Here is a 16,420-nt window from a genome sequence, read left to right on the forward strand (position 1 = left end):
GCCCCACTAAACAGAGCAGCCCCAATGCACAGAGCAACCCCACTAAACAGAGCAGCCCCACTGCACAGAGCAGCCCCACTGCACAGAGCAACCCCACTGCACAGAGCAACCCCACTAAACAGAGCAGCCCCAAAGCACAGAGCAGCCCCACTGCACAGAGCAGCCCCAATGCACAGAGCAACCCCACTAAACAGAGCAGCCCCACTGCACAGAGCAGCCCCACTAAACAGAGCAGCCCCAATGCACAGAGCAACCCCACTAAACAGAGCAGCCCCACTGCACAGAGCAGCCCCACTGCACAGAGCAACCCCACTGCACAGAGCAACCCCACTAAACAGAGCAGCCCCAAAGCACAGAGCAGCCCCACTGCACAGAGCAGCCCCAATGCACAGAGCAACCCCACTAAACAGAGCAGCCCCACTGCACAGAGCAGCCCCACTGCACAGAGCAGCCCCAATGCACAGAGCAACCCCAATGCAGATGCAGGCACGAAGACTCCTGCTGTCACCCGCCCCCGCCCGGGAAGGGACAGTGCTAGGCCAGACAAGCTGAAGGAGCTCATCCCTAACAGCCAAGAACACTTTCTGTAGCTAATTTCTAAAAAGGAAAAAGGTTGCGGGATTCTGAGAGTCGAGATCTGTAGCATGTGGCTCCCTGGCAGATGCATGTGGGCAGGGACCCCGAATCTGGAGAAGCTGTAGATGATCATATCCTACTTATTCCAGGGGTTGGGGGGTGGTTGTGAGGTTAGAAGGATGTGAACACACTGGATACAAAACTTCCCGAATTCCACTTCCACCAAATTATCCCAAGGAAACCAATGACATATCCCCTCCAGGAATGGTCATCTCAGCGTTCGTTGGTGATATCAAAACTGTGGAGGCAATCAACAGTGGAGGAGTCAGTTACATAAACAATGCTACATTGGAAAACCGTGCATCCATAAAAAGTTATGTTCTTGAAGGATGTTTGTTCTAGAAGAACGTTTATCGACATTCAGTGTAAAAACCAAATGACCAAAGAGTAGTATAGAGCTTATCTCATTTTATAAAAAATTGAAAAGAGAGTGTGTATACAGACAGACTGGGGGGGAAAAAATACACCGAAGTGTTAACATTGGTTATTCGGCGCTATTCAAGAATTTCCAGCTTGTTTACAATCAATGAGTATTTCAGATTGATTTTAATTTTTCCATTAGGTTTAGATAGCTTTACAAACACAAGATGGAATTTGATTCAACCTTTCCAAGTTCAAAGTGGTGAATCATCAAATTTCCTAACTTCCAGTAACTGAAATGAGACCATCCGTTTCATGGTTCCACTTTTGCACAGTGCTCAGCACAGGGTGGTTGCACAATTGAGTTGTTGAACGGCCGTGCCATGATCCTCAATGGTGAGCACCTCCTGGACCATGGGGACACCCTAACTGTCCTAAAAAGAGCTGGCTGCTTTGCATGTGGTGCTTTGCTGGGCAAACACCGTAGTACTGACCCACCGGGAGTTTCAGATCTCAAATAAATTGCACTAACACACCGTGAGATTGAAAGCATTGTGTTTGGGAATTTACGTTCGAGTATAAACAGCAGGCCATGACCCAGTGCCTTTTCAGCCACACACACACTGAGAGCCTCTGGCCTTCGAGGCTGGTTTGAACCCGTCAGAGCTACAACCTGAGTGCAGCAACCACAACTTTGCCCCAGAACATGCACATTTAGAGATTGCAAAAATTTTAAATAATGGTTTTCAGAGATTGAGCAATTTTTTAAATGGTTACATGTACACAATGACGGCACACACACTCATTCCTCTGAGAGATATCATCCGGGCTTGGTGGTGGGAATCGGTAGAGTAGATAAGACCTGCTCAGATAAGGCGGGTGCCCCAGAGAGCCAGCCTGGGAGCCCCTCAAGCAGCCTGGAGGGCAGGCGGGCAGTCTGGGCAGATACTACTATCACTGCTGGCAGGTCTCAAGTCACACCTTGATGACATTGGAGAAGGCATCTGTCTCCCTTGAGACCCCCTGGCAGCTCGGAAGCTCATGGACAGAGTCCCCCTCACCCACAGCCTTCTCGTTAGTCCACTCCCCTCTTCCCAAACAGGAGGTGCCAGGGTTAGAATGACAGGGCCGGTGGACTGGTGACAGAGATCGTGTCTTCCCAAACGGAAAAGGAAACCCATTCATTGGAAGGAGGGTTGACGTCAGGGAGCAGTGGGCTGCTGCCCCTGATAGCAGAGCTGGTCTCCCTGGCAGGAAGCACCAGGAAATCCTGAGCCAAGGGCCTGTGCCTCACTGTCTGGGATTCACTCCCTGCACTGAAAACCCTGCCTGTGCAAAAGGAAGGCCCCTCCTCCCCTCCCCTCCCTTGCTTGTGAAAGGGGGTTCTCTCCCCAACAGAGGGCTATCAGCAAACTCAAGAGAGAGAAAGAGGCCAGCCAGCCCACCTTCCGCCTGGGCGCTGGGAAACCTTCCTGCGGATGATCAGCTGTTTCAGGGGAGCAGGCTCTGGTCTCATTGGGAACAGCCTGGGGCCGCTCCCCGCCCCTCCCTCCACGCTTCCCCCTGCTCACTGCCTGGCCCTTTGGGCCCCTTAGACCCCCACACATGTTGCTGCCTTGGGATCTTTGTCTCCCTGACCCCCCCCCCCCGCCCCCCGCATGAACCCTTAGAGCCTTACGTGCCCTGAGCACCCAGAACGGGACCTGGCAGCAGAAGGCTCCACAGACGCTGGTTTAACAAACGCAGGCACTCAGGGCAGGTGGTGAATTCCGGGGCCACCCGGCTGCAGGAGGGAACCACCCCGTTTGTGCCTTTCCACTGAGGGTGGGGACAACGGGGGCTTGGCCTCCTGGAGGTTTACTGACCTGCTGCACAGATCAGTTTGCAAACCTGGCAGCTCAGGCCTACCTTTTGGGACTGGCTCACCCGAGCCCTGGGTCTCCCTGCAGGCCGCAGGCCCTTTTCCTGCTTCATTCTCCCCGCTGAGCTGTTACTCTGATCTTTTCCAGTCCCTGATACCCTTTCCCAAAAACAGACCTGACCCCAGCCCTCCCTGGCTTGAGGCAGGCGTCTGTTCCCTCAGAGCAGAGCTTGGCAAACGTTTTCTTAAAAGGCCCAATAGTAAATATTTTACACTTTGTGGGCCAGATGGCAATGACTCAACTCTGCAGCCAAAGCAGCCGCAAGCAATACGCATCACTGTGGCTGTGTTTCCAATAAAACTTTATTTACAAAGACCATACGCCACCCTCTGCTTTAGAAAACAGCTTTTCCCTCAGTGCCCCTAAATTTGGGAGCGATGAATGAGGTCCTCTGGCACCCGGGGCCTGCGTCAGTGGGAGCTGTGGGAAGGCCCGGAGGAGCTGAAGGTTGCAAAGAACAAATTTGCCCAACACCAAAGCTCAAATCAACAACCTCCCGTGTAGGGGTGGGGAGCCCTGCAAGGTTCTCGCATTTATCATTTCAGCTTCTCAAGGTCGAAAATCTTGTCATCTGCAAAACAAAACACCTATTGCACAACGGCTCCCTGGCCACAGAGAGGCCCAGGCTCATCTGGCGTTTCATTAACAAGAAGCAGGAGCCCGGCTTTCTGGAAATGCCTCCTGGGCAGAGCATGCCGGGTGGTTTCTGTCCTGGTGAGGGATAAATGCAGCTCATTTTCAGGGGAATCTCAGCCTCTTGTGGGATGGCAGGCGGCCAGCGCCACCCCAGCTAAGAGCTGCTGCCTCCTCAGGATCCAGCAGCCTGGCGTGGGGAAACACAGCAGCCTGTGGCCACTTATGTCCCAGGGAATCCCTTCTCTCTGGGGCTCGCCTCCCACCTCCCTGGGTGGCCAAGGCCAGGGCCTAGGGGCTCCCTGGCAGCACCTTCCCTGCCCGGCCCCCAAGGTGAGTTGAAGCAGAGGCTAAGTGTGACCCCCGCGAGCATCTGACTCTTCCACTGCAGGACAAGTCTTGCTTAAGATGAAGTCCAGGCAGGCCGGGCCCTAGCATGTGGGAGAGGAAGCGCTGGACTCCCAGGCCCGGGCTTGATTTATTTCCAGTTTCCTGGAGTTGAGGAGACAAATCCCCCGCAGTCAATTGCCCTTCTTGACCTTTAGACTAGACAAGGGGAGGTGGGAGGCCAGAGGCCAGGTAGACTTGCTCTGTCAATGCCAGAACCTCCTGGAAGGGAGGGAAGGGAGGGAAGAGCAGTCATCCTGGGGGGTGGGCCTGTGATGAGCTCTAGAGCCCAGGTCCCATCTCCAAGTCCAACAGAGACCTGCCAGATTGCAGGTCTGGTCATCCAATTTTTTCAAAAAAAGCCCCCAATTCAGATGTGGATGTGAAATTTCCAGATTTTTAAATGTTGTCTCAAACATTTTTAAAAATTCCATACAGGCCAACCAATGTGTCTTTGGTCTGTCTTCAGCCTGTGGCTCACACTTTGCACGCATCTTTCAGTCTGTAAAGAAATGTCCCGGGTACCAGGGGGGACAGGGTAACTATAGGAGATTACAGGTCACCTGTTTGTATCTCCTGAATGTTGAGCCATGGGATGCTATTGCCTTTTTGTAAAGTTCATTTTGAGTTTACAAAGTCTGAGAATGTGCTGGCCCACCTCCACGAGTGGAATGGAGTGGAATATTCTCATCTTCTCAGCGCACAGCCCCCTCAGGTTGAACTTGGAAGCCAGGGGCTGAAGCCTCCAGTGGGTGGGAGGGAGAGTGAGGCAGGAGCGACCAGCAGAGAAGACCCTGGTGGCAGAGCAGGCGTCCTGGGGCTGGTTGTGTGCAGGTCCCGGGCTCTGCTCGCTCCTGGCACCTATGAGCTGGGAGACCTGGGGAGGGCAGGTGACCTCTCCACACCTCAGCTTCCCATCGGTCTGCATGTGTCACCTCCTCAGGGAATACCCTTGGATCCCCCCCCCCCAATAAATTAGGTCTCCGGTGATATGATCCCACAGGCCCCAGGGCTTCTCCTTCATGGTACTTAGTACAGGTGAAATTAACTAATCATGACATCAATTGTGATCAAAAAAATTTTCCTTCTGGGAAGCGTCTAAGCTGCATGAGCTCCCAGGCTGATCAACTCCAGACACCCAGCTCAATCTCCCAACACATAGTAGGTGCTCAATAACGATCTCTTAAAGGAATGAATGAGTGAGTGAATGAATAAGTTCTTTTGCAAAATAAATCTTTCGGGATAAGAAGTGACTCAGGAGGCCAGGAGCCAACAAGGTCCACTCTGCCCCACCCGTCCACCCCCGAATCCTAAATGTCTGCACCTCCATCTAGGCGGCTGGGACTGGTGCAGGTGGGAGGAGCGGGGACAGAGCTCACTCCTGCCCGCAGGCCCCCGAGGGTCTGCTGGGGGCCCCCGGAGGTCTGCTGGGGCAGGGCTCTGAGCCTGGGTTTAGGAAGCCTGAGCCGCACCAGTGTGAGTGGGGCATGGGCCAGGCACCCCGGAGTCACCCCATGGAATCTCACCTCTGTCCCTGAGGGTGACTCCCACCTCCCACTCTTCTGTCCCACTTCTCTGCCATTTTGGCTGGTTGGGGACTTTAGGAACCAGAGATATGGAATATAATCTTCCCTTTGAACTTGCCCAGAACGGTTTGTGACAAAGTGGGCGCCAATGCGGAGGAGCCAGAAACCGTCCTAGTGGTGTCACGCACCCGGATGGGGGCTGGGGGGTCCTGTGGAGACGCTGCTGCTGCTGCAGGAAGCCTGAGTGCCCGCCTTGGGGCCTTGGGTGCAGTCCAGCTGCCGCATGTGCCCCCAGGCGAGGGGAGAGCAGCACCTGAGCCAGGAGCTCCAGCGTCGGGGGGCTCCCAGTTGCCTTGCTCCTGCGGCCGGCCTGTCCACCTGGGTTACTGCAGAGCAAGCAAGACAGCTGTGTCTACCAGGACCCCACTGCCCCCCAGCTCTCCGAGGGCATCTGGGGCCCAGGGCACAGCTCCCAGGAGCCAGCCACACTGCTAACCCCTCCTGGGCTCTCCCTCTCCGGGGCACTGCCACTTCAGCTCCGGGCACGGGGCCAGGCCTCATTTGCATTGCAGCCCAGATGGTTCACCACAGCTTTGCTTCCCAGAACTGCCCGCTACCCCATGTCTGTTCCCGGCGCAGGCGAAGGCACAGGCGGGCTCAGCACCACTTCAGGGCAGGCGGAGACCATCCTATCCCAGCCCTGGACAGAGCAGCGTCTGTTGGTTTGGGGTCAGGGGAGATAAGTGACTGGAAGTTAATTCCCTTTTTTGTCTACCCCTCCAATTCAAAACTTGGACCAGATGTGAATTCCTCTTAGAGATGGGGGGGGGCACCCCTCCCCTCCCTTCTGCACCCCACACACTTTATGCTCTCTGTATCCTCCTGGAATCACCCCCACTCCCTGAGACCCTCTGTGGGTGGAAGAATGGGCTCCCCAGGGCTGGGGTCGGGAGCTCAGGCCCAGCCCAGCCCAGAGGGCACAGGAATCTGAGAAGGCAGAGTGGGTTGGTGGCTGGGTGGGTTGGTAAAGTGTTTTCTCTCCCCTCCCCTCCCTCGGCACTTTTTCTGGGAAATGCCAGAGGCCAGCTGGGCCTGGAATGTCAGACTTGAAAGAACTCCTCCACTGCTCAGACTTCCGAGCCACAAACCTTTTCATGAGCTCTGTGGCCCCTCTCGGGGGAACAAAGGCCTGCAGACGGGAATGCTGCTTCCCGGTGGCAGGCAGGCCTTTGTCCTGGCCTTGCCCGCCCACCCGCCTGCCCGGATTTTCCCAAGCAGGAAAGAGAGAGATTAGGGTCAACCTGCTCTGTGACCTCTACCTACAAACATTCACCCCCGCATTGCAAAGGTCATCCCTGCCACAGCTGCAGCTGACCAGGCCAGTCCCCACCATCAGGCCTGGTGGGCAGGGGCTTCCACTGAGAGTGGCTGAGTCAGGGCCCAACTGCCCAAGGACGCCACACTGGGGCAGCAGGGGCCAGGGCTTCTTAGAGGACAGGGGAGGGGCAGGCCCCCCGAGGTCACCTCCACTTCGGTCTGGAGAAAGAGGGGGCAGGAGAGGGAGGTTTCCTTGCTTCCAGTACCTCCCCTCTCACCCCCATCACTACACAAGAAGCTCCAGAGAGAAGGAACCAGACCCTTCCCCACTGTTGTATCTCCAGGCCTCCCCAATTAACTGGCAAATTCAAGTGAGATAAGTAACATCAGGCCACTGGGCAGTCCAACCAGGCTGCCTCCTGTCCCAAAGAAAGCCCACCTTGGAGGCCTTGGGCTTGGTGTTGAGCAAGTCTGTGGTCTGAGGCCAGTCTCCGTAACTCTCTGGCCACAAACCCAGCCACCAAACAATGGCAACCTCAGCGCCCACCCCCAGGGGCTGGCTGGAGTACCGGAGATGGTCCCTGCAAGTCCAGGACCTTGAGCTCACCAGGCGGTGCCACAAGTGTCCCGTGACCAGCCCGTGGGCACCAGGGTTCCCATCTCTGAGGTTTGGGGAAGAGCTCATGGTCTGTCACACACCATGAGTAAGTGGCGCCCCACAGGCAGCTGAAACCACTGTGTACTTCCCCTCCGTCGTGAATGAATCTTTATTATCTTTATGACCAAGCACCTTTAACTGGAAATGGGATTCTGACTTCATAGAAATTCTGCAAAGGGAGAGATTAGGAAAAGGCGGGGGGCCTCCTCAATCCCTTCTTCAGGAAAGCAGCAGGGTAGGGCAACGGGGCCAGACCTGAAAAATGTCCCCACCCCACCCACCCCTGGGCCCCCGGCAGAGAGGGAAGGTGAGGGGCAGGATGATCTGCTCTCGTCCGGGCATCTCCCTCTTTGCCTGGAAGTGGGTGCCTGGGAATGTGTCCCGTGTTGGCCTGGTGTCTCCTCCCTCTCTTTCCCAGCACAGTCTGAGAAAAGTCTCCCTTTGTCTTTAGATTAGTGGGCCTCCTAATCTCTACCGATCCACAGGCCCGCCCTCTATCCCATCAACACAGCCGCTCCGGACCCTGCCGGAGAAGCCACAATCTCCTCTAACAATGGCATCTAACAGGGATGGAAAACAGAAGTCAACCCAGCCCCTTAAAGATCCATTGAGCGCTCTCTACGTACCAAGTTCTAGGCTTACAAAGAAAACATGAAATACAGCCCGTTTCCCCAAGGCGCTCACCGAACGAGTCCATCCGAGCATGTCCGTCCACGTGGAAGGAGTTACCCTGGAAGGTTGGAGCCTGAAGTGCCAAATCTTAAAGGGAAAGTAGAAACCAGCCGAAGTGTGGAAGATATAGTTCCACCCGGAGAGAAGAGGACATGCCAACACCCGGGTCTGGGGAATATTCTGGAGACGGCCAGGAGCTCCACGGAGCTGCAGCATGAGGTGTCCGTGGGGGAGAGGCAGCCGATGGCGCTGAGACGGAGCAGAGCGCCTTGGACGCTCACTAAGAGGCTGGGACCATCCCAAAGGCCACTGGAAACCCTTACAACTGTTAGAACGCCAAAGAGACTCTTGGTGGCTGGCTGAACAAAAAGACGAGCGGCTTTTTGGCATGTATCTTACACGGGAGATGTACGGCTCTTCCAAACGGAAAGCCCTTCACGGCCACATCCATCCCCTCGTATCCCACGCTGCACTTTCTCCAAGAAGACTCCCCAGGGCTTTCAAGATAAGCACAGCCAACAGGCGCTGAGCACTTGATATGTGCAAGGGACTATTCTAAGCATTTTGTATGCATTAGTTCCTTTGGTTCTCACAACTGCTGAGAGGGCAGGTGTTATCAGCCCCTTTTACAAGTAAGGAAACCGAGGCACAGCTGGGGGAGTAAGTTGCCCAACGTCAGACAGCTAACTGGGTGGGGGAGCTGGGACAGCCGTTCAGTCTCCGGAGTCAGTACGCAGGGAGCCCAGCCCACCTTCCGGCTACACGTCCTGACCTTCTCGGGCCAGGGCAGCCCCTTGGGGGTCCTGGGCGTGCCTGCGGCCCCTCCTCTCCGCTCTCCAACCATCCCTGTCCTCTGGGGCCCACTCTCAGCTCCCCGCCAGCCATGCAGCCTTTGCTGCTGGCCCTCTGCAGAGCCTGGGCTCACTTGGGTACCACACTGTTGACATTAGGACTCGCCTGTCTCGGAGGTCTCTCCAACCAGACTGGAGTTCCCGGGGCTCCAGGGCTGTTCCTTCCTCTCCATCTCTCCTCACTTCAATCTACTCCTCTCCCAAAATGAACGATCGCAGTCTCACAGGATCATAATCACACTCACGGCTTTCTCCTGGCACTCATCACTTGGGTAGGGGGTGGCAGGGGGGACAGGACTCCCAGGTCTCTCGCCTCGCCTATCTCCCCACAGGATTCACCCAGGGCTCCGTCTTCCCAGCATTTTGCCCCGTGCCTGGCAAAAGCAGGCACTCAATGAGGGTTTGCGGAGCGGATGAATGAACCTGACTTGTGTCAGAGCGTTATAATTTACAAAGCACTTTCTCGTCCATTAACTCAAGGGCTATTGCCTGCGAGTCTCCCTGGTCCCCCATGAGGCTCCGCGCAGAAGCGCACGGTTATGGAGCGGCCTCGGAAGATCAATGGGCCATAACAAGAACGGACTCCTGATTCCAGAGGGGAGAATCCATCCCATCAGCCCGCAAGCGTCTTGAGGGCAAAGGCCGGTCTGCTCTTCATAGTTCAGCGCCCAGCGCAGCGCCCGCTCGGCAGAGCGCACTGTCCGCGCCAGGGGCTGCGTAGATCAGTTCCCCCCCTACAGAAGCAGCAAGGAGACTCCTCGCTGACAGAACCCGAGGGAGAGTTGGACTAAACCGTTTCCATTTCTAAGCACGCTCTGACCTTGTTTTTTCATCTCGGATCTCTGATGGAGAAAAGTTACTCCCCTTATTTTGCATTATAGCAAAAAACAGAATCTCAGAGAGGCTGGCGTCCTGCCCAGATCTCACGTCCCCCGACATCTGCGGGGGGAGGAGGGGGCAGTGAGAGGTGATGGCACAGGCTGAAGACACAGTGGCAAAGGCTGTGAGGTCCTACGGGCTCGCCCTGAAGCCAAGGGGCCAGGCCTCCCGTTCCAGACCCCCGAGCTGTCTGGCGTTGCTGGCATCTCTCCCCCCTTTCCGACTCATCTTCAGGAGCGTGGCATCGGGAAAGAGGGCAGGCAGGGCCCCGAGACCACATCCTGAGAGATGACAAGATAAGTGCCACTTAAGCTGGTTCTCAGGTGTCTCCAGCACCCCACTGCCTGTTTGGGGACAGATTACAAAACCGCCCATCCCTCACAAAGTGCGTCCTGGTCAGCCCGAACCCCGCACACCCATGCCGGCCAATGGGACCGAGAGCACAGTTCACCTCAATCACAGGGATCCCAGGTTCTCAAGCCCCCGGGAAGAGCTGGGAGCCCCACACTCAGAGGTGGGCCGCGGTGGGTTCTAGGCTGCTCTGGGCCACCTAGAAGTGGGCCCAAGCCCTGAAAACTGCTTTTCGAAAATTCTCCCCCTGCAAGACTTTTATCCCCAGGTCTAATTCCAGGCTGTGATGTGAGTGCTCCCCGGGGGCCCATTCCAGGACTTTGGGGAGCCAGCACCAAGCTCCGCTCCGCCTGGGGCACCCCAGGGCGCCCTCTAGCGGACGCGGCGCGCGGGGTGCGGGTTTCGCTCGCCCTCGGGCCCGTCCTGCCCCAAGAGAGCACCTGGCCGGAGCCACGCGGCACCACGCAGGTTTGGAGGCGACCGAGAGGTGTGAGAGCGGTTATTGTCTGTTCGTGTGTTTGTTTGTTTGTTTGGGTGGTGGGAGGAGGCACCTTGGCGTCAGCGGAGAAACTGGCAGCGGGCCACGCGCGGAGGCCAGACAGCTGCCACTCACGCCGCGTCCCCTCCAGCCCCGGGACTCGGGCTGCGCCTCGGGGACGTGCCCACGGGGACCGTCGCTCGCCCTCACCCTCTCCAACTCCGAGATCCGGCCTCAGTTTCACAGCCCGGCTTTGGAGTGTCCCCAGTTCTCTTGTGGCCGGCCGGGGCCTCCCGGGGGGGGGGGGGGGCGCGAGCCGGGGTGGGGGCGGGGGGGTGTCCCCTCGAGGTCCAAGAAGAAGGGAAGGGAAGCCGAGAGCCTCTCCGGCCCGACCTCCTGGAACTGCCCGCGCGCCCGGAGCGCGGCGCCCCCGCCTCTGCCAGAAAGCAGGCTTCTTAGAAGGGAGGGAGCAAAGTGTGAATGAGAAGCTGGGGGCGGAGCGCGGGGGGAGGGGCCGCTGCCAGGAACGCGCCCGGCCTGGCGCCGCGCCCGCCGGCGCCCTCCGCGAGCGCCGCGCTTTGTCTGCGCGCGGCCCGGCGGCCCGCCCCCGGCCGGCCCCGCCCTCGCCCGCCGCGCAGCCTTTCGTTGCTGCGCGTAGTGACTAAACATTACAAGAAGGCCGGCCACGCAGTTCCAGGAATCGGGGGGGGCGGGGGGGCGGGGCGGGGCGGCCGAGTATATACCCGCGAGCGCGGCCTCGGCCGCGTCTCCGACTCGGACTCTCCGCGCTGCCGCCGCCGCCGCCGCGACTCCGGCGCACACGCCGCCCGCCGCCCGCCGCCCGCCGCCCGCCGCCCGCCGCCCGCCGCCCGCGCCGCGGCCCCTCGCCGCCCCCCGCCCCGCCGACCCCGCGGCGCGCAGAGGGCGGGCGCACGGCCCGGCCGAGCCCGCGGGACTCCCGCGCGCGGGCCGCATTGTGGACTTGACCGCCGCCAACATCTGGGCGCAGCGCGGACCGCCGCTGCGCCTTGGGCACCGTAGGAGGCTCAGCCCCGAGGCCCGAGACTTCAGTTTGGGATCAGGTAAGGGAGGAGGGGCGCGGTGCGGAGGGGGGTGGCCCTCGCTAGTCCCGGGAGCTTTCCCGGTTTCCCCTCCCTTTCCCGGGTCTTTCCCGGCAGGGGGGGGGGGACGAGGTAGGAGACGGAGCGGATGGAAGTCGGAGATCCCAGGTTCCCGGAATACCCAGGCTGGGCCCTGGGGCTTCTCAAGTCCTCCCGCCCCCCCTCCCCGCGCGCACCCCGCCTCCACCCCCCAATGCCTCGGATTTCTCCGTCCCCGCCGCTCAGAGCCACCGGACTGAGCGGCGCCCAGAGTGTCCCGGGGGCCCCTTTTCTGCTCCCCACCCCAGCCACGCTCCTGGAGACCCAACTTCCGCGCCCGAGTTTCCCACTCGGCGCCCTGCCAGTGCGCGCTGGGGAAGGGGCTGCCTGAAGCGCCCCCCCCGACCCCCCCCCGGGCCGGCAGCGGCGGGGACCAGAGCGAGGCGGGCTCCTCGGGGTGCCTGGGTGGGAATGGGGACCCGGGCGAGAGGCCCTCCGGGGCAGCGGGCGCGCTGGAGGGCTCGGGGCACTCACGCGGCGCCCTCCTTCCTCCCCGCAGCCCCCCGGGATGCAGTAGCGGCCGCTGTGCGGAGGCCGCCGAGCAGCTGCAGCCGCCGCCGCGCAGGTCCACGCTGGCTCCGTGCGCCATGGTCACCCACAGCAAGTTTCCCGCCGCCGGGATGAGCCGCCCCCTGGACACCAGCCTGCGCCTCAAGACCTTCAGCTCCAAGAGCGAGTACCAGCTGGTGGTGAACGCGGTGCGCAAGCTGCAGGAGAGCGGCTTCTACTGGAGCGCGGTGACGGGCGGCGAGGCGAACCTGCTGCTCAGCGCCGAGCCCGCCGGCACCTTCCTCATCCGCGACAGCTCGGACCAGCGCCACTTCTTCACTCTCAGCGTCAAGACCCAGTCGGGGACCAAGAACCTGCGCATCCAGTGCGAGGGGGGCAGCTTCTCCCTGCAGAGCGACCCCCGGAGCACCCAGCCCGTGCCCCGCTTCGACTGCGTGCTCAAGCTGGTGCATCACTACATGCCGCCCCCCGGCCCCCCCTCCTTCCCCTCGCCACCCACTGAACCCACCTCTGAGGTGCCAGAACAGCCGCTCCCGGGGAGCCCCCCCAGGAGAGCCTATTACATCTACTCCGGGGGCGAGAAGATCCCGCTGGTGTTGAGCCGGCCCCTCTCCTCCAACGTGGCCACTCTCCAACATCTCTGTCGGAAGACCGTCAACGGCCACCTGGACTCCTACGAGAAGGTCACCCAGCTGCCCGGACCCATCCGGGAGTTCCTGGACCAGTACGATGCTCCACTTTAAAGAGCGAAAGGGCAGGGGTCCGGGGGGCGGAGGGGCCTGGGTCTCCTCGCCTCCGTGGCACATGGCACAAGCACAAGAATCCAGCCCACAGAGTCCTGCTGCTCTGGGTGAACCAGGGGGTCGGACAGGCCCCTCCCGCCGGCCCTGCCCCCTGAGAATGGGGCAGGCAGGACCTGGAAGGCGTCTGAGGGCAGGGGAGTGCCACCTGAGCGCCCCTCCGCCACTCCAGCCTCTCCCGCGGAGCCAGGTGGCCCGATGGGACCAGGGCAGCCACAGCAGTGGATTGATTTTCCTCTCCGCTCCACTTCCTCGCCCGGTGCACTTCCAGACCAGGGACACTGCCGGAGTGCTGAACTAGTGAGAACTGCCGGGGAATCTGCAAACTTTCCAACGGAACTTGTTTGCTCTTTGATTTGGTTTTAAAACACGGCTTGAACCCTGAGCGCGTCTCAGGCCTGGGAAAGGGTGGACGAGAGAAGGGGCCTCAGAGCCCCCGGGCTGCAGGCTGGCCAAGGAAATGGCCATTCCCACCACCCAGCCCAGGCGAGGAGGGTGCTGGCTGCATGCTCCTTCCCTGGCTCTGGGGAGGACAAGGGGTGACCTGAAGGGGGCCGTCCTGCTCCCTCCCCCTTGGGACAGCCGCCTGGAAACACAAGTCCTAGAGTCTATGGAGTGCCCAAGAGTCCAGGGCCCTTTCCCCGTTTTAAGGGGGAAGTGGCATTGGGAGGGGGGAATGGACAGGCTGGTCAGTTCTTTCCCCACTCAAGGCTACACCTTCCAGCACCTGGGAGCTGGGGGGGTGGAGGAGATGAGCCGTCTTTGACCCCTGACCCGGCCAGAGAAGATGGAGGGTTCTACTTCGAGCCTCCTATGTCTGGCTCGGAGATTTGCCTTAAATGCTCCCTGTCCCATGGATAGGGACTGGCACACAAGAAGCCACACACTCAGCCAATCCAGGCAGAGGCCAAGGGATTCTCAGAGGGCAGGCAGCTGGCCACTCATCATGGGAGGTGGGCACAGAGATGGACCGTCACGCCTTCCAGCTGAGCACTGGACGAAAGAGCCCAGCTGGTATTGGCCTGTCACAGGTGCCTCCTGGTGCCCGGGCTCCAGCCAGAGCACAGCCACCAGGTCCCACATCCCACCCGCGCCCCCCCCCCCCAGGTCCTGCACAGCGCCCCCTCCTCACCTAGAGGCAGGGGCACATGCGGAGTCATTCAGAGGCCAGGGCACCTGCCACCGGGCTGCTTCTGCTCTGCCATAGCACTGATCAGCGAAAACTTAACGGGAATGTAGCAGCGATGGAATTACCTGGAATTGTTTTTTGGGGGGAAGGGAGGGGAGCTAAACAAACACAAAGTTTTCTGTGTCAGGTATTGGTCTGGATGGGGCAGCTGTGTGTTGGGGTTTTTTGTGTTTTGTTTTTTTTCCTGTTATTTTGGTTTTTGTTTTGTTTTTTAATGATGTTTACAATCTGCCTCAATCACTCTGTCTTTTATAAAGATTCCACCTCCAGTCCTCTCCCCTCCCCCCACCCAGGCCTTCAAGGCTGTTAGATGCTTGAAGAACTTGACAAAATACCAACCCGAGTCAAACTTTGCACATATTTATATTTATATTCAAAAAGAAACATTTCAGTAATTTATAATAAAGAGCACTATTTTTTAATGAAAAACACTTGAGCCTTCTCGGTCTTGCTTTCTCTTTCACCCACACCCACACTCTGCACCAAGGGGAGGAGGGAGGGCGCAGCCACCCTCTGTGGCTCTGCCCCCTTGCTGCCCTGGCGTCCTCAGACTCCTCTTCACGTCACTTACAAGCTCTGGCAGCCCCTAGACTGTACCGAGAGGGTAATTCCTGCTAGTCTGATTCAGATCTGACCAGAATATGCAAAGCAAGTTCGAAGGAAGGGCTTCAAAGGGCTTGCAGGGAGCGAGCTGAGCTGTGGTCAGAGCTTTTAGAGGCTCCAAGCTATTAGAGGCGCTTGGCTCCTTGGCAAGGTTTTCCGAGAAAGCCCAGACTACAGGGTCCTGGCGCTGACCCGTGACCTCAGCACAGCTGGGTTCATGGGGGGCTGGGGGGAGGGGCAGTCCTGATGCAAACCCTGCCTGCAAGTGGGGCCCACCCCAGAGGCACTGCTCCCCACACCTCCAGCTCCCCACCCAATTCCTAGGAGCCCCAGCCTGAGCAGTGGATGGGGTCCCGGACCTCCCAATAAGAGCACCCAACCCATCTATTTGTCTATTTTTTAGTCACTCCCACCACCTGGGTCCTTTGAGTCCACCTGGATTAACCTTCCCAGTCACTCCCATAAGGCAGGTATTACCCCATATTCTCACACACAGCTGTGCGTCCATCCATGGGAGCAGGGACTTGGACTGGTCACTTCTGATGCCTAGAACGGTGCTTAGTAAATATTTGTCGACTCAGTGGGGGCAGCCACTCAGGTTCATGGAGGTTAAGCAACCTGCCCAAGGACACACCATTTGGGAATGTGGGAAAGACAGGATTGAACCCAGGAGCATTTATTTCCAAAGCCCGTGCGCTCGCTGCCTCCCTGAGCATTAAGTCTATGCCCAGGGTTGCCCTTGGGTGGGTGCCCCCTGCAAAGCCAAGAGGTTAGTAGCACTGCACCAACAGTACTCGGGGGTTTCAGCACTAGGATTCTGCTAAAAAAAAAAAAAAAATACCTTCTCTGAGGCATTTCCATCCACGCTTCCTCCCCCAAACCCCCAGGCCTGACAGCGGGAGAGGTGACTGTCAGCCCACAAGTCAGGGGTTGCATCCCCGTCTCTGAGCCTCAAATGCCTAAAACAAATGCCAGGACCCTGATAAGCTGGTCCAGGAACAAGTGTCCAAAAAGCAACAGAGAAAGTAAATAAAGTCGTTTTTCTTTCCTATTTCCTGACCTTTTGAGGAAAATAACCTAAAGTGACAAAAGGGCCAGGTCAGGCCTGACACCGCTGAGTGGACACGGTCTGTACGAACCACACCAGAAAGACCACAGCCTCTGCAACTGGGAACTCAGGCCCAGATGAGGTCACCTTTCCAGAGCATCAGGCCAGGTGAGGGGACCCAGTGGCGCCCGGTGCCTCGCAGGAGAGCCTGGGAAACTTCTGGCAGGCTCTCCTCCCCCCACCCCACCCCTGGGGCCTGCCAGTCAGCCACCAGCTAACTTCCAAAGCACTTGGAACCTGGAGAGCACTAAGTCCCCAGCCTGGCCCAGAAGGCAGCTGTTTAGCCAGGGTGTCCAGTAGTCACAGGACCCTAACAAAAGGGAGTGGCTTTCTCTGACCCCAGGGGAAGCTGCTCTCCCCGAACAGAACCCCCCCACAGC

The 16,420-nt window shown here is 58.7% G+C and overlaps 1 protein-coding gene across 1 annotated transcript; it reads left to right on the top strand.

Moving 5' to 3' along the window:
• Window positions 1-11,566: 11,566 nt before the first annotated feature.
• SOCS3 (suppressor of cytokine signaling 3) lies at window positions 11,567-16,142 on the top strand. Its single transcript, XM_081162706.1, has 2 exons — window positions 11,567-11,752; window positions 12,330-16,142. The coding sequence occupies exon 2, from the start codon at window positions 12,418-12,420 to the stop codon at window positions 13,081-13,083; it is 666 nt and encodes a 221-aa protein (XP_081018832.1). The 5' UTR covers window positions 11,567-11,752; window positions 12,330-12,417; the 3' UTR covers window positions 13,084-16,142.
• The last annotated feature ends 278 nt before the right edge of the window (window positions 16,143-16,420 follow it).

The sequence above is a fragment of the Miniopterus schreibersii genome (genome assembly GCF_964146895.1).
Source record: "Miniopterus schreibersii genome assembly, chromosome: 16".
Lineage (NCBI taxonomy): Eukaryota > Metazoa > Chordata > Mammalia > Chiroptera > Miniopteridae > Miniopterus > Miniopterus schreibersii.

Bases quoted from the DNA above. Each gene is read 5' to 3' on its own strand.
- SOCS3 (XM_081162706.1), top strand. From the start codon at position 12,418: ATGGTCACCCACAGCAAGTTTCCCGCCGCCGGGATGAGCCGCCCCCTG.